The 25,854-nt window shown below is 43.2% G+C and overlaps 2 protein-coding genes across 5 annotated transcripts in view; one reads left to right on the forward strand and one right to left on the reverse strand.

Moving 5' to 3' along the window:
- The window catches only part of PREPL (prolyl endopeptidase like), a 77,370-nt gene extending 69,033 nt beyond the window's left edge, over positions 1 to 8,337 (forward strand). For 3 of the 4 annotated variants that reach the window (XM_077485662.1, XM_077485661.1, XM_077485660.1), the window contains exons 10-15: positions 900 to 1,072; positions 2,317 to 2,533; positions 6,003 to 6,152; positions 6,516 to 6,642; positions 7,929 to 8,014; positions 8,146 to 8,337. In XM_077485662.1, coding sequence (XP_077341788.1) covers positions 900 to 1,072; positions 2,317 to 2,533; positions 6,003 to 6,152; positions 6,516 to 6,642; positions 7,929 to 8,014; positions 8,146 to 8,220 — 828 coding nt within the window. In that variant the 3' untranslated portion in view covers positions 8,221 to 8,337. The remainder of the gene's footprint in view (positions 1 to 899; positions 1,073 to 2,316; positions 2,534 to 6,002; positions 6,153 to 6,515; positions 6,643 to 7,928; positions 8,015 to 8,145) is intronic. The other variant, XM_077485663.1, reaches the window with a different exon arrangement.
- Positions 8,338 to 21,944: 13,607 nt separating this feature from the next.
- The window catches only part of SLC3A1 (solute carrier family 3 member 1), a 31,265-nt gene continuing 27,355 nt past the window's right edge, over positions 21,945 to 25,854 (reverse strand). The window contains exons 9-10 of the mRNA XM_077485664.1: positions 25,245 to 25,361; positions 21,945 to 22,533 (exon numbers count right to left, since the gene is read on the reverse strand). Coding sequence (XP_077341790.1) covers positions 22,093 to 22,533; positions 25,245 to 25,361 — 558 coding nt within the window. The 3' untranslated portion in view covers positions 21,945 to 22,092. The remainder of the gene's footprint in view (positions 22,534 to 25,244; positions 25,362 to 25,854) is intronic.

A 25,854-nucleotide genomic window follows, 5' to 3' on the forward strand; every position in this document is an offset into this window, starting at 1 on the left:
TGTCTTGTTATGCTGATGCCTTAACAGTTCCCTTCACTGGAACTAAGGAGCCAAGCCCAACCCCTGAAAAACTACCCCACACAATAAATGATTTGGACCAGTGCACAAAGCAAGGTCCATAAAGACATGGATGAGTGAGTTTGGGGTGGAGGAATTTGACTGACCTGAACAGAGTCCTGACCGTAACCCGATAGAACACCTTAGGTATGAATTAGAGTGGAGAATGCGAGTCAGGCCTTCTCGTTGAACATCAGTGCCTGGCCTTACAAATGCGCTTCTGGAAGAATGGTCAAACATAGACACACTCCTAAACCTTGTGGGCAGCCTTCCCAGAAGAGTTGAAGCTGCAAAGGGTGGGCCAACTCAATTTTGAACCCTACAGACTAAGACTGGGATGCCATTAAATTTCGTGTAAAGGCAGGCATCCCAATGCTTTTGGTAATATAGTGTAAATAAAAAAATATATATATTCAACTGAGGGAGGAGGGGACTGGAGCCAAACAATTAGTTTTTGGAGGTGAAGGTCTACTTTAATGAGACACAGATGGCAAAAAATAAAGATATCCCAACAGTTTTGGCATTAGGAATACCTTAAGCCTCAATTACCTAAAACAATAACCAGTGTACAAAACAAGGGTGCATTTAGATCTTGAGTCTTCGTGTAAATGTGAGATTTTGCAGGGGTTTAGCGGCTCTTTAACGTCTCATCAATTTCTTGAAAGTGGAGCAGAGAGTGGAAAATGGTAGAGAAGCTCATTCTCTATTCCTTCGGTTATCCAGAATAGGAAGGATGGTGTCTTATGTATTATCTGAATTGTTTTAGGATTGCTGCCTGTCCTGGGGCATTGTCTGCATGATACACTGTTGCTGTTTGACATGTATTCACTTGCTGTTGACAGGATGGCACTTTGATACCAATTACTCTTTTCTGTGAAGCGGGTGATGGGCTCACACAGAGGCCACTTCTGGTCCATGTGTACGGAGCCTATGGGATGGACTTGAGCATGAATTTTAAAGCTGAAAACAAATTGCTGGTTGAAGATGGCTGGATATTGGCTTATTGCCATGTGAGGTAATGTCTGCACAATAAAGATAAATGTTTTACGTCTGAAAATTCTTAAGGTCCGGTTCACACTGAGGCAGCGCAACTGCCTCAGACGACCTAGACATGACCGCTGCGGCGACTTGCAAAACAACTTCTGTATAGAAGTCAATGCAAGTCGCCTGAAGTCACCCTCTAAAGTCGTACAGGAACCTTTTTCTAAGTCGGAGCGACTTGTGTCGCTCCAATTAGAACGGTTCCATTGTACAGAACGGGACTCTACTTGTCAGGTGGCTAAGTCGCCTGACAAATAGTCCCAGTGTGAACCGACCCTAAATAAGAACTTATGTGAGCATAAAAACAAATACAGGTCCATACATTCTTGTCTAAATACCTGTATTATCATCCCCAGTGAAAAAGTATTAAAATGTGAAGAAAATTCCTTTGTTCTTCCCTGTCAACTTTATGCACCTCCCCTGATAGTAGCCCAATTTGTGGCTGTTCTTAACCATGAACTCAGTTTCCACCACCCCGCGTTCAGCGAGTATGCTTTGGGAGGGGACAGCTAGAGGACGCTCATCCAGGTGCCCTGTTCCACCTTCTTTATCATTAGTCTTAGGGCGCTGGCAGCCAGACCACACAGGACAATTAGATGCTAGAACACTGGCAGCCAGGCCACACAGGGCCATTGGTTGCCTGGCCACCAACGTCCTAGAAACTAAAGACATTGTGCAGCCTTGCGACCAGTGTCCTAGGAACCAATGACACTGTCCAGCCTGGCCTGCAGGTCGACTTGTGCACAACCTGCCTGCCCATACCTGGATCGAAATTTGGCTGGTCCCTGCTGAAGCGACCACATTTGGATTCATGTATAGCAGGCTTAAGCTGCACCTGTTTTGTTTGAGCTAAAGCTGAAGACAAAGCCTATTGTTTGTGTTTTCTGACAAATAAAGCAGATTTTAAGTTTACAGAACTTTGTGACAGATGCCTGTTTTCACCTCTGATAATGACAGCACATATGGCGAGGGGAGGGGATGGGAGGAGTTCATGTAGTCTAGTAGAGGAAAATGCATGCAGGCTAACAACACTACCTTGGATTTCTGTATAACAGAGTCAATGTAGTCAGTTAGTAGCTCCCTGGATTTCTGGAATGATTACGAGGTACTTTGCCATACTCAGAGTAGTGTAAAATCTGCATGTATTACAAAAAAAGTGATATATATGTTTGTATGTGTCCCCCCACCAGACTCTTTAGCTTTGTTGTCCTCTTACAGAGGTGGCGGTGAACTTGGCTGTAGCTGGCATAAACAAGGGATTTTGGATAGAAAGCCTAATGGTGTGCATGATCTGCAGGCCTGTATAAAGCACATTCACCAGTTGGGATTTTCGCAGCCCTGTTACACAGCAATTATGGCTTCCAGCGCAGGAGGAGTTGTGGCCGGAGCTCTTGCCAATTCTGATCCCGGGCTTCTTCAAGCAATGATCCTGGAGGTACTATACCAAACAGACATCTGGCCTATACGTTGGAGGTGCTGTCAGATGGCCCTTCGTCCCTGAAGGAACTTTATGAGCATCACTATGTTTATTCAAGCTGGCCATACATGGATCAAAATTCGGTTCAGCAGAAGCTGGACAAATATCAATCCATGTTGGGGTAAGTGATGTACAGAAGGTGATCCACCGATCGACTTCTGTTCAATCACGCTGTCAAATTTTCCCCACACTGATCAGTGTATTCTGATGCCGGTGAACTCTCCCCGATGTCAGAATAAAATAACTCAGCGGGGAGGATTCCCCCATCCACCTCAAATGTGTGGATGGGGGAATTGAGTCAGGTTTTTTGTTTTTGTTCAATCCGCTGGCTGAACGAAAAAAAAAGACTCTGGGCTGCTGTAGATTCCAGTCCACTAAGTAATGAAAGCGACTGTAAAACAGTTTTGTTTTTTTTAACTTTAGTTTTCTGGAGAACTGTGTGAGACACTTTTATGTTATTATACTACATGGTGTCTAAGGAAATAGAGGATTTACATATTTTTTAACCACTTCAGCCTCGGAAGAATTTACCCCCTTTCTGACCAGACCGCTTTGTGCAATTCGGCACTGCGTCGCTTTAACTGACAATTGCGCGGCCGTGTGACATGGCTCCCAAACAAAATTGACGTCCTTTTTTTTCCCACAAATAGAGCTTTCTTTTGGTGGTATTTGATCACCCCTTTTTATTTTTCGCGCTATAAACAAAAAAAGAGCGACAATTTCGGAAAAAAATTTTTTTTTACTTTTTGCTATAATATCCCCCAAAAATAGATTTAAAAAAATGATTTATTATTTTCCTCAGTTTAGGCCGATACGTATTCTTCTACATATTTTTGGTAAAAAGAAATTGCAATAAGCGTTTATTGACTGGTTTGCGCAAAAGTTATAGCATTTACAAAATAGGGGATAGTTTTATGCCATTTTTATTAATAGTTTTTTTTTGTTTTGTTTTTAATGGCGGTGATCAGCGATTTTTATTGTGACACATCGGAAATTTTTGACACATTTTTGGGACCATTGTCATTTATACAGCAATCAGTGCTATACAAATGCACTGATTCCTGTGTGAATGACACTGGCAGTGAGGGGGTTAACCACTAGGTGGCAGTGTAGGGGTTAAGTGTGTCCTAGGGGTGTGTTTCTAACTGTGGGGGGGCGTGGCTGTGTATGAGACGTCACTGATCTCTGCTCCAATCATAGGGAGAAGAGATTGTGACACTGTCACTAGGCAGAATGGGGAGATGCTTGTTTACATTAGCATCTCCCCATGCGGCGTTCAAGTGCGCCGGACCCACGACTCGACCCACGGAGCTTGCCATAGGCCCACGCACTGCCGGCCGCCTCTTAAAGGGCAACGTACAGGTTCGTGATTCAGCCTGTACGAGCCCTTCTGCCAACATATATTGGCGTGAGACGGTCGGCAAGCGGTTAAGATCCCCTCTATGTTATGCTTTGTTCTAAATATATATATATATAAATATATATATATATATATATATATTTTTTTTTTTTTTTTTTTTTTTTCTTGCTCTACTGAAATTAAACAGTGCATTCCATTTTTTAAATGCTGCTTAGAGTAGACTGAATTATTGGATATTAAGGGTTAGCCCATAGATATATACACAAGTTGTCCATATAGTGAACTTGGGTTAGCATTAGTCACTTTCAGCTTATTACAGAAGGGGACACTTTTTACATCTGGAGGAAAGAAATTTTAAGCTCCACAATATGGAAGGGCTTCTTGTGTATGTGTAATAGACTCCCTATAGAACTACACTATATTGTCAAAAGTATTGGGACGCCTGTCTTTACATGAACTTCAATGGCATCCCAATCTTATTCTGTAGGGTTTAATATTGTGTTGGCCCACCCTTTGTAGCTATAACGGCTTCATCTCTTCTGGAAAGGCTGTCTAGAAGGTTTAGGAGTGTGTTTATGGGAATATTTGACAATTCTTCCAGAAGCACATTTGTGAGGTTAGACACCAATCTTGGACGAGAAGGCCTGGCTCGCAGTCTCCGCTCGGGTGGTGGTCAGGACCCTGTGCAGGCCAGTCAAATTCCTATACCCCAAATTCGCTCATCCATGTCTTTATGGCCCTTGCTTTGTGCACTGTTCCAAATCATTTAGTGGAGGGGAGATTATGGTGTGGGGTTGTTTTTCAGGGGTTTGGGCTTGGCCTCTTCATTTCAGTGAAGGTAACTCTAAGGCCGCGTACACACGGGCGGACTGTTCGCCCAACTTTGTCCGCTGAACAGTGTTTCAGCGGACAGTCCGCTCGTGTGTGGGCTTCAGCGGACAGTTTCAGCGGACAGTCTGACGAACAAAGTTTTTCGGAATTCCCGTAAGACAGTCCGCTGAAACTTGGTTTGAGCGGACAGTCCGCTCGTGTGTAGGCTTGTTCGTCAAACTAAGTCTCGCGCATGCTCAGAAAGGATTTACACGCCGAAGGTTGCATTGCAGTGTATAGGACGTCGTTTTTCTAGTCCCGTCGTACGTGCCGTTCACGTCATCGCGCACGCTTTCAGCGGACTGTTCGTTCATCGTGTGTGGTCAAGTCCGCTCATGCAAATTTTGAGCGGACTGTTTGTCGGATTGTTTGACAAACTAAGTTGGGCGAACAGTCCGCCCGTGTGTACGCGGCCTTAAGGTGTCGGTAGTCCAAGACATTTTAGGCAATTTCATGCTCCCAACTTTGTGGGAACAGTTTGGGGACAGCCCCTTCCTGTTCATACATGACTGCACACCAGTGCACAAAACAAGGTCCATAAAGACATGGATGACTGAGTTTGGGGTGGAGGAACTTGACTGGCTTGCACAGATTCCTGACCTCAACCCAATAGAACATCGTTGGGATGAATTAGAGTGGAGACTGTGAGCCAGACCTTCTCGTCCACATCAGTGCCTGACCTCACAAATGCACTTCTGGAAGAATGGTCAAACATTCCCATAGTCGCACTCCTAAACCTTGTGGACAGCCTTCCCAGAAGAGTTGAAGCTGTTAAAGATGCAAACGGTATATTGTGTAGCTGTGGCCAGCTCAATAGAATGTTAAAAAAAAAAAAAACTGGATGCATTTCCAAAATGCACAGATTATAACTTTATTTTAACCTTTATAGGTAATATCACCAGAGATTGTTGATAAAGGGAATATCAAATTGCCTTCAGGAAATAGCTTTCCCCCCTTCTGGAGCAAATTGGACAATGCTAGTTTATAGGGTGTTTTTTTTTGTTTTTTGTTTTGTTTTTTGCCTTCCTCTGGATCAACTGTGGGTATAGGATTTTGTATATGGAGGTTTTCTGTTTATTTTAATTTTTTTCTATTGGTTGAACTCGAGGGATGTTCTGTCTACTTTCCAACCTCCACTGAAAGACATGAAAATTAGATGTTCTGAAATATAACTGTATATTTTTTTGTTGCTGGCAGGCCCCTTTTCTGGATGTTCTGAAAACAATGATGGACACCTCATTACCACTCACTATAGAAGAGGAGGAGGAGTGGGGCAGTCCAGCGTGTAACATGGAACATTACAGAGCTATAGAATCCTATTGTCCCTACCAGAATATCAGACCACAGGTAAGAGCAGGTGTTAACCTTTGGATGTTTACACACTACCCTCCTCTGGCTTCCCCCGGTGCTGCAGAGCTTGTAAATTGGATTCTTTGAAAAGGAAGGGGAGAAAGAGAGACTATCTGAATATTAGGGAGAACCCATTAAAATCCTAAGCGGAGTAGTAACCCCTACCTATGCACTAGTTTCGTGTGGCTGGGCACCATTTATCCTGGAAGTTGGGTAGCAGCTATTGGACTAAGTAAACGTTCTGTGGGGGACAGCATCAATAGGGAAAAAGAGTATTGTTGCAAAAGCTGCATTTTTTTTAAGGCATAGGCATTTAGAATTTAATGTTCAGTCTAATATATAATTGTTATTCATTTTCAGAGTTATCCTTCAGTTCTGATCACTGCCTATGAAAATGACCAGCGTGTCCCCCTAAGCGGATTACTGAGATATGTAAAGAAACTTAGAATGGCTGCAGAGCAATATCACCAAAGTTCTGGTTTGCCAGGTATGTGAAAAGGATTAACCGTTTTTTAGACACAAGCTTGCATTTTCCACCAGTGCAAGGGCTTTCTGGTTTCCATGATTCCTTTTTTTTTCTAACTTCACTTTTCAGGTTATATTTTTCCTCTATGTGCAGTTTATACAGTATGCCCAGTAAGGGCACATGTCAGTGAAGGACAGGGTTAGCCAACCTCGGCCCTCCAGCTGTGGTGAAACTACAAGTCCCATGAGAAATTGCAAGACCCTGACAATCACAGGCATGACTCCTAGAGGCAGAGGCATGATGGGATTTGTAGTTTCCCCACAGCTGGAGGGCCAAGGTTGCCTGCCCCTGGTGTAGGAGATAGAACCTCAAACATTATATAATTTCTAAAAGCAAAGCCCCGGAAGAAATAAATGTTGGTAGCTGCAATTTTTAAACGCAGATTATTTTAGAAAAAATACACTTTAATGAATCTTAGTGAACACAAATATAATACCCTATTTTTTGTAAAATGTAAAAGAAGATGTTATGCTGAGTAAATACATACCTAACCTATCATGCTTTAAAATTGCATACACTCGTGAAATGGCAACAAATTAGGTTATTTAAAAAATTTCCATAGGCGACTCTATAAAATCCTCCACAGATTAACAATTTTAGAGTTACTCAGGTGGTCTAGCACTAGAATTATTACTCTAGCTATGACATTCTTGGTGATGCCTCACATGCATGATGCAAACACTGCCTTTGCTCTGGGAGGACAGGGGTGCTTTAAAAAAAAAGATTTATTATTTATTTTAATTCAAATTTAACTTTCTCTCTACTTTTTATTATCAACTTTATTATGAACAAACTCCCTTGTGATAGCATGGGCCATGACAGGTCCTCTTTATGGAGACATCTGGAGTCTATTATACCCCAGATCTCCCCTCTGGCCTCAGATGCAGATCAAACCGTGACAAAATACTAGTTTCTCGTTTCATAGACCAAAGAGATGATCAGGAAATTTCCATTTCTCTTCCATCTCTATGGTCAGCCAGCCAAATCGTTAGTTTCAGTCCCAGGCTTCCCCTGTGGAACGGGGGAGCCTGGGAAGGTGGCGGGGACCTCCTGCCACATGCAAATTTTTCTAAGACTTTTTATTTGAAATTCTATTTATCTATTGCCAGTTTAATGAACACAGTATCATCCTATTTACCTTCAAAAGTAAGCACTCTCTTTGTTAGTGTACAGCTTCTACATCTTGAGTATATCAACCCTGCAATGTGATATGGATCTTCATAAGGATTTATAATGTTTTCTTTCAGATTCTAAAAAGCCTAATATATTGCTAAATGTCCATCCCGGTGGGAGCCATTGTGACTCATTGCCTTGGGAGGAATCATTACAGAAGGTAAATAATAGAGCGGTAACCTATTGTATTGGCTGCTAAATGGGTCATTGGGCATATCCAGTACTGGCAATGTAGCCAAGACCTCTTCTTTTCTCTTATCATTTGTTGACTTTATGATTTTTTTTCTACAGGTATCAATGCATCTGTCCTTTCTACACAAAGAGCTGAACCTGAATGAATGTAAACTCTCCAGAGATAATCCGTGAAGTTTCTTCTATAAGGAATGAGACATAGTTACATGCTGGCTTTTGCATTAGATCATTTTTTTTTTTTAAACAAACCTTTCGTTTACAATAATAAAATATGTTACAGCTTGTACCCTTTTCAGAACAGACCCATTGTTGCCCTTGCACACATTGTCTCTAGTTCTTTTGTAGATCATTAGCCCTGACTAGGATGTTTATTACAGTTGACTGTTCTCCTCAATGAATGTTCTCTGCATCCTCCACTCTTGTGAAACCTGTTGATAAATGTAGATAAAAGGTGACAGCAGCTCCTTACTGGTTCAAACTGATTGTGCTATATGGAGTGTACTAAACTATAATGCGAGTGAAGGCTAAAGTACTTGTGTCTGTAATAGAAACCGTTCATTCAGAGGTCTGCTTCCTCTCTTTTAAGGGTGCTTGGCTGTGGTTTGGCAGTTCACATCAAGTAGAACTAAAGGTATACATTTTTTTTTTTTTTTTTTTTCATTTTAGAGGTTCTCTGGTCTTCAGAGCTCCCCCTTACATCAGAGTTCCTCTATAACTCAGAGGCAACAAAGTTTTCCCTTGCACTGTTGGAGGGAATTCTGCTTACTCTGATGTAAGGTGTATTTCAGGGAACTCTAATTTAAGGGGGAATGCTGGAAACTCTGATGTTAGGGTGGAGCTCTGGTGACCCCCTTATATCATATTTCCCCTTTTCACCATGCACAGTAGCACAAGGATTGTGGGTTTGAATCCCAACTAGGTCACTACCTGCCTGGAGTTTGCATGTTCTTCCCGTGCCTGTGTGGGTTTCCTCCGGGTGCTTTGGTTTCTACCTACACGCTAAAGATATGCTGGTACATTAATTGGTTCCTGTCTAAATTGGCCCTAATGTATGTATGAATATGAGTTAGGTACCTTAGATTGTAAGGTCCTTGAGGGCAGGCACTGATGTGAATGTGCAATAAATATGTGAAGTGCTGTGTAAATTGATGGCGCTACATAAGTAGCTGTAATAAATAAATACACCAGAGTTTGCAGAGTTAATGGTTCACTGATGAAAGAGGGACGTGAGGACACTGATATAAGGGGAGACCTTTATATCAGCGGCTCCTCTTACCTTACATCAGGGACACCCCCCCCCACAGAGTGACTGACTGCCCCACGGACTTGGTGTGGCCTGGAGCTGTCACACGGACCACCTGTAATTACATTAATACACACCTGACCAGCGGGCCCAAGCCCAGCCGAGACGATGCCTAGCTCAGCCAATTACTAATCAGCCAGCTAATCAATTTGTAATTGGATGAGCTCGGGGGGGGGGGGGGGGGGTGGTCTACTGGTCACATGCACGATGATGTTTTGGCAGTTAGCGCCTTTCCCATAAATGCGCAAGTGACTACAGGGAGGGACGCACTGCCCCCCTACACACATGCGCACACACACGTATTGGTGGAACACCAGGGCCCAGTCGCATGTGCAACCCTGGTAGTTCTGCCACTGGCAGGAATTCAGCTTAAATCACTGCTGAAGAGAACTTTAAACCAACAGTCTAAATGTCTGAGAAAACCATCGGTAGGCATTGCAACTAATGCCAAGAGAGTGCATGGTTTACAGCCCTGGAGGTTGGGCGAAGGCTCCAGTTTAGTTTGATTATGGGCTCTATCTTGTACCTCAGTTGGATGATTGTTGGGATACAGAAGATGATAGTTTCTGTCCTCTCAGACCTTAATTGACAGGTAAGAGGGTGAATTTTTCTGACAAACTAGTTTATTTTTTTTAACCATTAAATAATTCCTATTAATGTTCTCCACCATCACAGCATAATGTTTCCCTATAGTCTGCTCAGTCAGTAGTTATTTCCTGGCCAGTCTCACGTCAGCCTACCTGGGTTAACCCCTCCCTCCAGTCTCTCAGGACCATCTTTTCCTAGCTAATAAAAATGAACCTCTTTTTTAGTCGGACTTCAGGCCACAATGCAGGATCGACTGCACCCCCTATCGAACCTACTAGCCCAGATTCAAACCTCTCCTGGGCTCATGGCCCCAGGGGCCAGGGCCACAAGCAAATAAATGCTTAAAGAGCCTACCAGTCCAGGACTGTGGTGTTGCCTGAATACTGTGCACTCCTCCCTGTCCCCAGGAGCCATGCCGGCTGGTTCCCCTTTGTTTTCTGTCCTCTGACATCATGGGAAGGCGGGGGTGACAGGCATCGCCTTACAACGCCCAGGATAAAACCAGGAGACTTTAGTGCAGTATGCCACAGCTAGGGAGGGACGTGTTACTGGTGAGTTCTCTCCTGATGTGGCAGGGTGGCTATGTTTTTGTCAGTGTATGCTAAACTGTGAATGCTTAGTGATCCTGTTGCATAGTACCTATGTATTACAGCTCGTCCGATATCTTCTGAAGTTTGCTGCCACCCTGAGTAACTCACTATCCATTTTCCCGGTAAAAAAGAAATAAGAATAGAGGAGCTTGCTTCTTCTTTTCTAATTCTGTCTTTTATTACTACAGCTATGAGCTCACCACGGCCCCAGAGAGCATGAAGATAGGCAGAAAGGTAGGAGGGGGCTACCTGGGCCACAAAAAAATGAGTGTTGTACACCAGACTAAGGTGTCCTGTCTTCATAGGAACACAAGCCCTAAAAAAATATATTTGCAGAAGGAAAAGTCCCACCATCACTCAAATTCTCTGCATGCATCTGGGTCACACACAGGGCATGGTAAATCCCCAGCAGCAGAGCCAAGAACGACAAGAGGTCATCCTTCCAAGGGCCTTTGCTGGACCTGTTCGGCACTGTCCGCTCCCGAAAAACTCTTTTGCGCAGAATGCATAAGAGATGTGGCCACGGATAAGGAGACAGAGTCGCTTAGGATAAAGGACACAAGTGCCACAAGGCACTGGCCAAAGGTATGCATTTGGTCTCTAGCACAAGTGCTTCCAAGACCAAACCTAGAGTCAAGAGCAAGTCTGAGCATAAGGGGGACTCACCACCAGTGATTGAAATATACCCAGGAGGCTTGCCGGAGGAACCATCAGGATATTTATTCGACTTACAGCTCAAATAGCCTCACATTATGGCAGTGAAGGAGGCCATAGAGTGAGAGCAAGACTCCCAGCCATCAGTGAAAATCAAGAGATATATTCCAAACCTGAAAAAGTAGGGGGCCACTTTTCCATTCATCACAGAGATCCGGGAGTCATTTGAGGAAGAATGGGAGAAGCTTGAGAAGAAGTCAAACATACAAAATCGCTTTTTAAAATTATACCCATTCAAGCCCTCAGACTCTGCCTTTTGGGAGTCAGCTCCAGGTGTAGATGCAGCCTTGGAGCACCTAGCAAGGCATGTGTCTGCCATTGGAGGATTCTACTACCATCAGAGGCCCAATGGACAGGCACGCAGATGAAAAACTGAAGATCTATTCAATTGCAGGCACAGCCTGCCACTTGGCCATAACGCTAACCTCTATTTTTAAGGCTCTAAAGGTCTGGGTCAAAAATGTGGAGACTGTCCTAAAGTCAGGCGTAAAGATGGGCAGAATCATAACAGCGCTGGAGGAGCTTAATCTGTCAGCTGCCTTTCTCGCAGAAGTCTCCATAGATTTAGTCATGCTGCTGGCAATGCTCATGATTTATTCGGTGATGCCGAAGAGGGCCCTGTGGTTCCACCATTGGGTGGCAGATGGCGCCTCAAAACAGGCACTCTGTAACATCCAGTATAATGGCAGGATGCTATTCGGAGAGACCTTGGAAGAGACTATGAGGTGATTCATTGGAGGAAAGTCAGCTCTGCTACCACAGAGAACCAAAAGAAGACAGCAAGCCGGTCGTTCAGGCCAATCAGAGTTCAGAAGAGCTTGTGAGGCCAGGTCATATAGACCAGGTCAAGAACATGCTAGATCCAAATGGAAAGGCGCACAAAGCTCCTTTCTAAGGAAAGTGAAGTCGAGGGCTGCTCAGACTACTAAGAAAGAGGAGATGTCTTTTTAATGGTTTGGCCGTCCGACCTGTCCGGGTGGGTGCCAGGTTGGCAAATTTTTTTTGGATGTCATGGGCAGAGAAAGTTATGGACCAATGGGTCCAGAAGACAATCAAACAGGGTTACAGGAAAATGTTTCAAGAAAAAAGCCATTAGACATCTTTGTCCAAACAGAATGGCCACAAGCTCAGATGAAACAAAGGTGCTTGCGAGAATATGTGACCGAGTAACTTCAAAAAGAGGCAATCTCACAGTTCCCCTAAGACAGTGGAAAAGAAGAGTTTACTCTCCAATTTGTTTAGTGCCAAAAGCTTTCAGAGATCTCAGACCAGTTTTAAACCTCAGGTCTTTGAACCCAGGATCCCAGGAAATTCAAAATAGAATCAATATTTACAATTATATTGATTCTGCAGCCAGGGGACTGGCTAATATCGGTCGACTTGGCCGATGCTTACCTTCATGTGCCAATCAACAGACATCACCAAAAATACTTAAGATTCATGGCAGGGATCATCATTCCCAGTTCAAATGTCTGCCCTTCCGAATCAGCACCTTGGGTCTTCTCCAAAATCTTACTAGCTACCATCACAGTAATACATATGATGAGGATAAAAATTTTCCACTACCTAGATGACATCTTGATGGTAGCCCGTTCAAGTGAGGAATTGGCGATACAACACAAGGTGGTGCTGAAAATGCTATCCGAATTTGGCTAGATCAACAGGTAGAAAAGCCATCTGGTTCCATCCCAAGAGATGGAATAACTAGGGCTTATATTCAAAACAAGGAGGGGCAGACCATATCACAAATTGTCCGAGTTAGTAGTCTGCATCAACAGGGTAATGGAGTCTTCATCGCTTTTGGTGAGATACTGTATGAAGCTCCTGGAAATGTTCACAGCAGCAACCCCAGCTGTTCCCTGGGCAAGATTCCATACAAGAGCATTCCAAGTATCCTTTCTAGACCAATGGGGTGGCCTATCATTGGATCAGAGGATCTTCTTGCCAAGACAGATCTGCCAGGGCCTGGCGTGTTGTGTAGCGCAAGGAACTCTGTCACAAGGCATGCTTCTCAACCAGGCAGAATGGTTTCAGATGACCTCTGATGCCAGTCTCCAGGGCTGGGGCACTCACTGCCTCGGCAGGCAGGTCCAAGGCAGATGGAACAGGATGGAGACCAGACACTCCAACCTTTTGAAGTTACAGGCAGCATACCTAGCCCTACTGGCTTTGATTCAGGGAGCTTGGCTCAAACTTATGTTGGACAACCAGAAGACTGTCGCTTATATAATCAAACAAGGAGGAACCAAAAGCTTGCCGTTCCTGCAGTTGACAACCAAGATATTCGTCTGGGCCGATGCACATGTGGAGGCTTTGACAGATGACGACCCCAGATGACGACTCCTTTGTTGAAACACGTCAGGTGGATTCCTCTGCAGACACCGCTATTTCTACATTCATGTATATGTCGCTTTTTTTTTTATATACCAACAACATGTGAGTTCTTTACTTTTAATTATTAAAAAAAAAATTTGTGACGGTATTACGCTACGCTATGTCGAGTTTCCCTTCTTTTGGTTCTATGTACGAGACTATTGTTCCACCTTACATCGGATAATAATGATTCATTACCTACTTTGATGTGGTTGCACAAGCTGAGTGGTAGACATATGCCTTACCAAGTCCTCTGGTAAGCCTCTATTCCCACGGTGGTGGCGGTGTTGCATGTTAGAAGAGCACGTATTTTAGACGGAAAGCAGCTTTCGGGAAAATTGATCTCTCTACAAACTCACCACTGGACATTTTATTTTTGGGACTTGTTTTGACACTAGCACTTCTTTTTGATCGTTTGTTAATGATCATTACACCTTTTTTATATGTATATCTTCACATGTATATTTTTGTTCACATATATATATTCTAATGTTTAGTTTATTTTCAAAATATGGTTTCAGTTCTTATGTCTAATTAATATCAAGGAATATGCTTTTTCTTGTTTGAATAGTTTATATGGTGATCCGTATAATTTGTCTCTTTATCATAGCGCTACACATTTACTTTTCTTTTCTGAGGCTTTGACAGCAGCCTACATTCCAGGCAGTGAGAATCACATAGCAGATCGGCTGAGTTGAGATTTTCCAAACAGCAATGAGTGGTCACTCGGGAGCTACCTGAGACCAACCAACCCCATGGAATGCGCAGGTGCCCTGGTTCATGTAAAGATTCCATTACGAGGCACTAGCTCAAGGAGCCTTCTCAATTTTTTGGAAATGTCCCCTGATCTACCGCCTCCCGCTGTCACCTCTAATCCTGAAAACTGCTAAAGATCGCAAGGGAGAACGTCCATGCAATCGTAAATTCTGGCCACGAAGGCCATGGTTCCCACTGCTCCTGCACATGGTATCAGTCCCCCAGTACAGCTGCCACTGAAGAGGGACCTACTACAACAGGCTCATTGGAATCAGCCCAACCTAGGCAGATTGCAACCGACAGCATGGCTTTTGAATCAGCCAGACTGCAGTCTCGAGGCATTTCAGAGGAGGTGATCTCTACACTACTGAAGGCAAGAATAATCCAAAATAATTTTAAGACCCTTGCCGGACGTGGAACTGATGACTCATGACACTGATGACAGGTGGCACTGATGACACGTGACACTGATGTGGCACTGATGACAGATGACACTAATAGGTGACACTGATGACAGATGGCACTTATACGTGGCACTGGGAACAGGTGGCACTGACATATGCTGTAGGCCCTTTATTTTTCCCTTTTTTTTTTCCACTCACAAGCCGCAGCCATTCACTCTCCCTTCTCACACACTGTCTCTGTGTGAGGAGGAAGAGCCGGCGATGAGAGATTGCATTGGGGAAGTAAAGGGACATCCTCTCAGCTATTGGAGTCCGTGCTGTAGCCATCTTTCAGCTATAGCGCGGACGCCTAGTGGTTAAGAACGTTCATGCGATTTTCTAATCGTTAGTGGGGTCAAATCGATAATCATTTTCAACCACAGTGACAGAAACATTTGGAAATAGAGAACTTCTTGGCTAAATGAATTTTCAGACAATGTATGTGGTTTTCATTCAGAAATTACATTCATTTTAAAAACAGAATGTTAAAAACAAGTGAAAATTTCAAACAACATGCTTTCATTCAGCGAATGTACAAAGATTTTTTGTCTGAATATTTTTTGTCTGAAAATTGATCTGTGTGGCCGGGTACACACCTATGCAGTTTGCTTTTGATCTGTTTCTGCAGTGCTTTTTGCTTCGTGTTTTGATTTTTGCGCATGTGATTTTGCTGCAATTTGCGTTTTTGCATTATTTTGGGCCAATTTGTTGTTGGGCGGATTAAAAAACACTCGAATTGCTGAAAAAACGCATTACATGCTTTTCTGCAGCTTCTCCGTTGAAGTATATTGAACCAAAAAAGCACTGTTTTGTATTAAAAAAAAAAAAAAAAAAGTCCCTGACACTTTCCAAATATACAGCGTCTGAAAAAAGCCCCGATGTGAACGTGACCCATAGGAAACCATGTAAATGAACTGTAGTGCATTTCTGCAAAAAGCACCAAAAAACACACATTTAGACGTTTAGTAACATAATGGGGTTAAAAAAACAACTAAAATTAGCCCTTTATAGTACAAAAAAAGGAGATAATCACTACGTTAAGGGTTTAATTTTTTTACTGGAGAACTTTGAAAGTAATATTTACAGTAGCAATTATTTGCTCTTTTTGTACTATAAAGGGCTCATTTTAGTTTTTTTTTTAACCCCATTATTTTACTTGCCGAATAATCAATTATGAAAATAGTAATCGATTAATTTCATAATCGATTTGTTGCGGATTAATCGATTAGTTGTTTCAGCCCTAGAACAATTAGTACGACGAGCTGTCTGACGATTTTTGGATCGTTAGTATGCTGCTTTTGACAGCCAATTTCACTTTTTCGTCTGACAAAAGCTGGATCTGCAGACTATGAAATTTTTGTCAGATGTGAACTCAACATCCGATTTTTGGTTCATTAGTACAGTTTTCGTACAAAAAAAATCATAAGACCAAGACTACGCATGCTCAGAAATGAAAGAACACATACAAAACTATTCAACACATTACATCACTTCTGACATTGTATTCTGCCATACAAAAATTTTCGTATTGTGAATAACCTCTTCACTTTCGACATGAGACTAGCATGCCTCCAAAAATTAACATTCAGTCGTCCGAAAATCTAACCATGTGTACGAGGCTTAAGAGAGGAGAAGCAGCATCAGCTAGAGTCATAGCTACCTGGATCACCAAGTTGATAAGCCTTATGTATGAGAAACAGGGGCTGACACCTGCACAAGCTGTATGAGCTTATTCAACAAGAGGGGTGGCAGCCTCATGGTCAGCTTCTGCTAAAGTGTCGGTGGAAGACATATGCAGGACAGCTAGTTGGAGCTCCTGAAAAACCTTTGCTAAACATTACAGACTGGATTTAACCTCTTCTGGTTCATCAAAATTTGGAAGTGCAGTGGTGTCAGCACCCTTCCAAGCAAAATAAAATATTCACTAAGCAGCATTACCAGTTGTTTTGAGTTTGTTATCCCATATATCCGATATATTAGCTAAATCAAATCCCAGGTGTGCTGACGTGAGGCTGGTGTCAGAAACCATGAAATCAGGCTATGACAGAAGCACAGTTAAATCACACTTGTTTAATAATAAAAGTAAAAAGAACAAACGTAGTCAAAACAAAGTTTAGTAACCGGAACAAATAGTCAGCCAAGCCAGAAGTCAGGGATCAATGTAGAGGAACAGCAAGCAGGATCTGGAGCCTTAAGGGATGTCAGCAAAAGCCAGTCTTTAAACAGGAACTCAAGAGATGTGGCGAAGGCAGAGCTCCTCTGGACTTGACAGCTTAAGTAGGCAGGACTGACGAGCAGGATCATCAACAGCTGACTAACTATGGAGAGAGATGGGAGCTGGCAATTAGCCGACAGCTGAGCAGCCAGCTTAGAAAAGGAAAAGCTGAGCCAGGAAAACAGAAAATTGTTACCAATAGGGATGAGCTTCGAGTTCGAGTCGAACTCATGTTCGACTCGAACATTGCCTGTTCAGCGAACAGTGAACAATTTGGGCTGTTCGCGGCAAATTCGAAAAGCCGGAACACCCTATACAAGTCTATGGGAGAAATCTAAAGTGCTAATTTTAAAGGGTAATACTGTCCTAAAAAGTGTTTGGGGACCCGGGTCCTGCCCCAGGGGACATGGATCAATGCAAAAAAAAGTTTTAAAAACTGCAGTTTTTTCAGGAGCAGTGATTTTAATAATGATTAAAGTTTAAAGTCCTTTAAATTTCGTAGCTGGGGGGTATCTATAGTATGCCTGTGAAGGGGCACATGTTTCTGGTGCTTAGAACTGTCCCTGCACAAAGTGTCATTTGTGCAGGAAAAAAAGTATTTTATAATCACTATATATATATATATATATATACATCCCCCTATGGACTATTGGTGGATCATTTTGAATATTTTACCACTGTGATTAAGCTCCTACCTTGTGCCAGGTAATATTGTATTTTGTTTAAATCTGCTGACTTAGCATAAGTCTGAGTGCAGACTTGGAGTGTCATTATGCAATCTAAAGCTGGCCTTCAGCAGGAACTGGCAGATTTTCAAACCATATACTGTACGAGCAGGCTGAATATATCCAAGTTGATCAATCGGATTTTACATGCAATTATTGCTAGCAGCTGTTACAGCCGCTAGCAATAATCACAGAAACAGATTTCCTCGTTCCACACCCCCCCCCCCCCCCCCCCCCGGGAGAATACAATGGCCCAGCGGGAGGGATTCCCCCATATACACTGACTGAGTTGATGGTGAATCGAGCCATTTTCTTTCCTGCAACCTGTGGTTGCAGGAAAGAAAATCAATTCATCTACGGCCAGCTTAACAGAGTGTAATCAAGCACCTGATTAGATTGCACAGCCTAAAGTCTATACCAACCAGTGGCCAGCGGGGAGGTGCATGGATGTCTAAAGGGATTCTGGGAATGTATTCTATCATAGAACACTTGAGACTAAGAACAACAATTGTTGATGGTGGAGAAAGACTAGTAGTTGTCAGAGAAGGGCCAAGTAAGGAGGAGCGAGGATTGATGAAGACGGAAAATGAAGGCAGGTTTAAGAGAGCTGCTGCAAACACAGACTCCACGGACCCACCCATGGTCTGAGTTGCCTTTAAGGCAGTTGCAAGGGGTGAATGTATATCGGCTATAAAGACAACTCGGGTTAATGAAAATGAGGAACTTAATCTGCTGAAGCAGCAGGAGAGGGAGTGCGCGGATGCACACGCGGGTTCCCCAACAGGGACCACGCTTGAGCACCTACTGGCGGCAAGGAGGTGTCTTTCTCTCCATATTAAGGACATGACTAGCTCTGAATGGACTAATAATGCCCATAGGGCAGTGATGGCGAACCTTGGCACACCAGATGTTTTGGAACTACATTTCCCATGATGCTCCACTACACTGCAGAGTGCATGAGCATCATGGGAAATGTAGTTCCAAAACATCTGGGGTGCCAAGGTTCGCCATCACTGCCATAGGGTGTTTGCTGAAGGGGATAAAAATGGCAAGCTTCTGGCTATGTTGGTGGCTGATCAACCGCCCCTGGTGCATATTCCCACAATCAGAACTGGATCCGATGACTTGGTTACTGACCCGACATTAATAATGCAAGAGTTTGTGGCTTTTTTCTCGAGACTATATAGGCCCATTCCTAGGTACGACCCGGGAGCTCTGAATTCCCTGTTAGGGGGATTACCCATCCCGAGACTGATGGAGGAGGACTGTTTGGCCCTTGATTCCACAATCACGCTTAAGGAAATTCAGAAAGCTATCTTCTCGTTCCCACCCAACAAGGCCCCGGGCCCCGACGGTTTTCCCATGGAATTTTACAAGACCAATGTGGAGTTGCTAGCCCCGCGATTTAATTGGCTGCTGCAACACTGTCTTGAAGTTTCCTCCCTGCCGCCTTCAATGTTAGAGGCTTATATGATACTACTGTTGAAGCCAGGGAAGGATCCCACGGAGTGCGCATCTTATCATCCCATAGCTCTCCTAAATACGGATCTTAAGGTCCTCACTAAAATTCTAGCGACCAGACTGGCCAAAGTCATTCAGACGGTAGTTAATATTGACCAGACGGGTTTCATGCCTGGCAAATCGACGGACACGAACATACGGAGACTTTTTACACATCTACAACTACCGCCAACGGACTCTGACAGTAGAATAGTAGTGTCCATAGACATAGAAAAGGCATTTGATTCTATCGATTGGGAGTATATGCTTAAAGTGTTAGAGGTCATGGGCTTTGGGCCGCAGTTCCGTAAATGGGTAGCCATGTTGTACACTGATCCCAAGGTGGCCATTAGAATGGGGTCACAGACCTCTGAGTTTTTAGCGGTGAGCAGGGGCAACAGCCAGGGTTGCCGTTGTCCCCTTTTCTTTTCGCCCTGGCAATGGAGCCCCTGGCCATCGCACTCAGGTCTGCGGAGGAGGTGCAAGCTATCAGAGTGGGGTCTATTAGAGAAACACTGGCCCTTTATGCAGATGACATGCTATTATTTCTTAGTGACCCGGAGGAATCCCTGAGGGGAGTGTTGGCTATTTTCGATACCTTTGCCATATATTCGGGTCTTAGAGCAAACTGGACCAAGTCGTCCATCCTACCATTGGACGAACGGGCCAGGGAGAGGATGGATCTAGACTTGCCACTTCGATGGGTGGATTCTATTAAATATTTAGGCGTGACGATCACTCCACGGGTGTGAGACTTTCTCTCGCTTAACTTACTTCCCTTAATAGGACTCCTTAAGCAAAAAACGCAGGCCTGGACTAAACTGCCCCTGTCCCTTATAGGCAGGATCAGCTTACTTAAAATGAAAATGCTTCTGGTAATCCTGTATTATCTCCGGCATGCGCCGGTCTGGATACCAATGACCTTTTTTAAACAGTTGGAGGGTGTTGTCACTGCATTCCTCTGGACACCAAAACCACCTAGGATAGGGTTGAAGGTCCTTCAAGAGCCAACTGATGGGAGGCCGCTCATCTAGGATCATATGAAAGTCTACGTCTGGCACTTTTTAGGGGGACCAATTCAGATTTGCCCATCACGCTAACCATGACTACCACGATTAGGGCATGGGAGAAGGCGCAAAACTTGGCAGCCCCTAGCTATGCAGGTATGTCCCCCTCCACCCCATTATGAATGAATAGGAAGCTCCCTCATTTTTATGGTTTGCCTGATCCCATGATCTGGGCGGTTAAGGGAATAAAGACACTCGGGGACATTACAAACCTGGGGGACTTGCAAACGTTTTCGCAGCTGCAGACTAGACATGACTTGCCCAACTCCTATTTTTTTAGTTTTTTTCAAATTCGGCACGCATATCAGACTCAATTTGGGGAGTTGAGGGTGGAATCTCTACCCTCTAATCGATGCTGTCCAGGGAGGATCTGTCTAAAACGCTCTCCAAAATGTACAAGGAACTATTTAAACGCTCACCTAAGGCGGTAACTAAGTGCAGGACCAGATGGGAAGTGGAAGTCCCCGATATTCAGGCAGAGGACTGGGATGACCTTTGGACACAGCCCTTTCAGCATCTTGTATCAGCTAGGGATCGCCTGATCCAATTTAAGTTCTTACATAGAAGCTACTACACACCGGACAGAATAGCCAGGATATATGGACTGGCAGCGGCAGAGTGTTGGAGATGTGCTTTCACTCCAGCCCATGCTGACCATGTATTCTGGAGCTGCGCACACATACAGGGGTTCTGGCAGGAGGTCGCCATGTGTATCTCAGAAGTAGTGGCGGTGCCGATTCCGCTGACAGTGAAGGTTTGCTTACTGGGGCTGGTAGAGGAGGTGGTTCCATCCAGGGCGTTATGAACGCTGATCACCATTCTGCTATTCTATGGTAAAAAGGCCATATTACTCAAGTGGAAGAAAAAACAGGCCCCGGATATTGTCTTTTGGAAACATCTAATCAACTCTATGTTACCGTATTATAAAACAACATACAGGGTGAGGGGAAGTGGGAAGAAATTTGATAGGGTATGGAGAGCTTGGTACGAATCGGATAGTACTGTGGGCTGAGTGGGGAGACCCTGAGCTCCTGGGGACATAACGTGACGGGGGTAGATATGGAACCACGGTCCTGAGGAAGACAACATGAAGGTAGCGGGTAGGCAATAAAATGGGGAATGTACACATTGTAACGAACTGTAATAAGTAATTTCAGAACTGAAGCAGGGGCTACTGGATATATATGCACACAGATATCACTTACCTAGAGGATGCAGGAACCTGGATCCGAGGTAATAGTCCGTGAAATAGAGGGGCTGGGCTGTGACAAACAGGGGGGTGGGGAGGGGGGGTAGATAGTAGAGAAATGTTAGCACTAGGATGTTAGGCCCTGCGCGGCCAATTGGTTGGGCTACTGTTATGTTAACAGGGCCCAACTCTTGTATATGTTCTTGAAAATTTTAAACTTTAATAAACAGAATTTATAAAAAAAAAAAAAGAGAGCTGCTGCAGCTTCTATCAGTTATATTGCAGAGATGCAAGTTTTTAGGGAGTGGGGAATAATTTGTTTCAATACAGGAGATTTTTCTACTAGTGTGCGGAAAAGGTATAGCTGGAGTTAAAAAGAAAACCTGAGGGTAGCAGTCCAATTTAAATAATGTGTTGAAGGAAGAATATGAACCATTTGAGTGTAAACAAGATATTTTATTTGCTGCCAAACAAAAAGTATTTATATATTTTATGGCATTACAAAAACTGTATTTAGAACTTTTCAGCATCATTTTCCTGCTGCAGTGATGCTATATAATGAAGCAATACATCTTTATGCTCCTCAGCAATTCTTATACAGTAAATTGAAGGCGCTGGAATAACAAGCCTTTTCTGATATGAAGCAATTGTCTTTGAAAGTGTCCCTGTTGTGCAGAGGTTTGTTGGTCTTGTACTCCACTATGATTCCTTCCCCGCGTTGTGTGGGGATGCTGGCTGTGCTGACAGTTTTCCCGTTGTTGGCGGATATTGTGCTTAATCTGATCTTTGCTTCTTTAGGAAAATCTGGGATTTTCTCTTCAAAATTCACAGACGCCGTGGCACCAAAGTTTAGCACCACCATAAAAACCTTGTTTAAACCATCTATTTCTCTGACGTAGGCAAAGATATTGGCGTCAGAATATGCATAACACAACCATCCTCTGTGAAGAGGCAGCTCGTCCTGCCGAAGCTTCACTAAATCCCGATACAGGTTTAGGGTGGAATCTGCCTTCTCCTTCTGCACCTACGAAACATACATATCATAATATTAGAAACTTGGTATTGATCGTTTTATGGATAATGCCTATTGCCTTCATGTTCTTTCATGAGACCAACTGCAGTTATCAGATCAACAGGTGATCAACGCTAACTAGTAGGTACAGTTTTCTTTTTTCATTTTTTTTTTCATAAAGGTAAGCAATAAACCAAGAAACATGCCCTATATAGAAGTACAGAAAAAAAAGTGAGAAAACACATTGGGCTTGCCCTTGCCACTGCTGCCCGCCAGCCATTTAGGAGGGTCTCAACACCAGGAGACAGGCTTTGCAATCATTTGACAAATGTGATTGGCTGTTACAGTGGTCACACATTCAGGAGCTGTCCGGTGATAGGTCGGTTTCTGTGCTGGGCACATGCAGTGTTTGTACTCCCAGCACAGGATTATAAAATGGATAGGCCTCCACCATGCCACATCCAAATTGATATATACAAATATAATAGGAACCCTACTATCAAAACACCTGACTTTATTGGCACAACATGAGGCTGTTGATTTAAAATTTGTATATTTTATTCATCAAAAAATTTAAAAACTATGAGAGAATGGAGCAACACCCTCTAGTATACATGTCAACTACTGCCAGCAATGACCCAACCCAGAAATGGAATAACCTCCAATATACAATTGCACCAAAGTCCTTATGGAGAATAAGTGGTATTGATGCTCAAATCTGTGCTCATAGTTATTCCAGTCTGGGCAGCCAACGCATTTCGCGAGGATTGCTTGCTTCCTCAGGGCTGCTTATGTGGGCTTTGCTGGTTATGACATGTGTGAAGAATGGATAGTAGAAGTGTCAACAGAGGCAGACCCAAAAACATACCACCAAGGCAAAAAAGGAGTTGCTCAAGAGGAAGCACATTAAGGTCATGGAGTGGCCTAGACAGTCTCCAGACCTTAATCTTATACAAAATTTATAGGGGAGCTGAAACTTTGAGTTGCCAAGCAACAGTCAAGAAACCTTAAGGATGTAAAAAAGATGTGTGCAAACCTGGCAACCAACTAAAAGACATGTCTTATCTCTGTGCTTGCCAACCAGCATTTCTCCAATTACTAAGTCATATTTTACTTGGGAATCAAATACTTATTTTACTCGCTGAACTGCAACTCGATTTATAACATTTGTAGCATGTGTTTATTCTGGATTTTTGGTTGATATTCTGTCTCTATTATTTAAAATATATCTATGATAAAAATTACAGACCCTTCATTTCTTTGTAAGTGGAAAAACTTTAAAAGTCTGCAGGGGATCAAATAATAATTTTCCCCACTGTGAAGTTTTGATAGACTGAATTAAATGGATACCCAAATGTATTACTATTATGTTGAGGCCCATTGAAAGTTAAAGGTATTTTTAACTACTTGCCGACCACCCGCCGCAGATGTACTTTGGCAAAGTGGCTTGGCTGCACAAATTGCCGGTGGCCCGCGCACTCCGATTGGCCAGTGGGGGAGCCAATCAGCAGGTCTGGCAGACTCGATGTCCGCCCGCGATTGTTCCCCGCAGAGACAGAAGGAGGATCTGTAGAAGTAAACGAGGCAGATCTTCGATCTGTCAGGGGATGACACTGAGATCTGTCTATTGGATTCTCCTTCCACCGCACAGAGTGCTCCCTAGAACGTCAATCATCTGGTTGTTTGATCTGCCTGTCGGCCGCAGAGGTTCTGCGGCAGCTTTGGCTACAGTACAACTCCTGGGGCAGAGCGTGAGTGATTCCTACCATCAGGCCAGTGGCTGCAGGTGTGAGAGCTGTGTCTCTTAATTGTCATCTGGTCCTGCATATCGAGTCATTGAGTTTTTTTAACTTCCACACCGGGATTTGCAACACTTTTGGCTAAGGTTAACCCCTCATCATCAGGATCCAAGGCGGTATTGTAATTACTAATTTCATAATATTCCAACGATGAATATGATTTTATCTGACTGAGTTTGATTTTGATTTTGAATCTTTTCATCTGACTGTTGTGAATTTTAATCCTTTGTGCACCCAATTAAATGAACTTATATTTACATTATTACTATCAGCTTATTATTTTCTGGTCCTATTGAGCGCTGTGTTTTGTATAATTTTGTTATGAACTTTTTCCAGAAGTTAGCAGCTGCACTGGGTTGCAGAGAATTTCCACATATTGATTATGACACAATAAGGACTTTTTATGATTGCCATTATTAGTGCTGAAGGACTGTTTTGTTTATTTGTAATCATTTGCAAGGCTGAGATACATAGAAGAACATCTGCAAACATAGCTCATTTGTGTTCTTGATGACCACAGGGAATGCCGCTAATGTTAGAGTTGGTCCATATTGCTAATGGTTCTATGGCTAACAGGAACAGAAGCACAGATAATGGGCAGCCCTGTTGAGTGCCTCCCTGTATAGATAGTATAGAAGATTTAAAGCCTTTAATCGACACCTGAGCTATTGGAGTATTATAGAGTGCTTGCAGAATTGTTAAGAAAAAGGAACCAAAGCCCAGGGTTTCCAAGACACAAAAGAGATAGTCCCAAGAGAGGCTATCAAATGCTTTGTGCAAATCCATAGATAATAACATAACCTTTCTCCTGGAAGGGGTAGTCCAAATTTGTTTTTTTATGCAATGACCGTAGCTTTCCTAAATGCTGCAAAGTGTAGTTTATGGCTAAGAAAAATAATTGTACTTAATAGAAACATTACTTACTTCAACATTGAGCTCTATATAATCTTGGTTGACAGGTAGCCATGTTTTATTGCCATCATTAAAGCCAGCATTTGAGCTTGTGTCCCACTGCATTGGAGTCTTCTCTGGGTATTCAGACTGCAAAAGTACAATGACATCACAGAAAAAAGAAATGAGACATTAGTAGATCATTCAGGTTTGTTGCTTTGCTGGTCCTACTTAAAACATCATACTGCTTTGTAAATGAGCTAATATAAATTGATTTATTTGCTATTTTTCTTTTATACAATCTTTATTAAAGGAACATTTTTCAGACAAACAAAAAAAAGGTGTCGCACATTAAAAGTATACAAAAACGATATAAACATAGTATTTCGTCCATCGGCGACAAGCCAACGCCACTCATAATGTACAATCATATTGCAATCAATGAGTCACCAAGAACAGTAAATATCATAGTGAACTAGGGTACCCAAAAGTGCGGAGGCTGGCACCATGGTAGTAAGGGGTCTGTCTGTTGGGAAACGAGATACACAAGCAGAGAAATAGGTCATCTTCCGACGAGGGGTGTGCCAACAACTGAAGGTGTGACCCGTGACTCGTGGCCGCTAATGCTCACTCAAGGTGTGTC

This window comes from Lithobates pipiens, unplaced genomic scaffold (assembly GCF_037356315.1).
Source record: "Lithobates pipiens isolate NorthernLeopardFrog02 unplaced genomic scaffold, aLitPip1_a1.2 Scaffold_18, whole genome shotgun sequence".
In the NCBI taxonomy this organism is placed as follows: domain Eukaryota; kingdom Metazoa; phylum Chordata; class Amphibia; order Anura; family Ranidae; genus Lithobates; species Lithobates pipiens.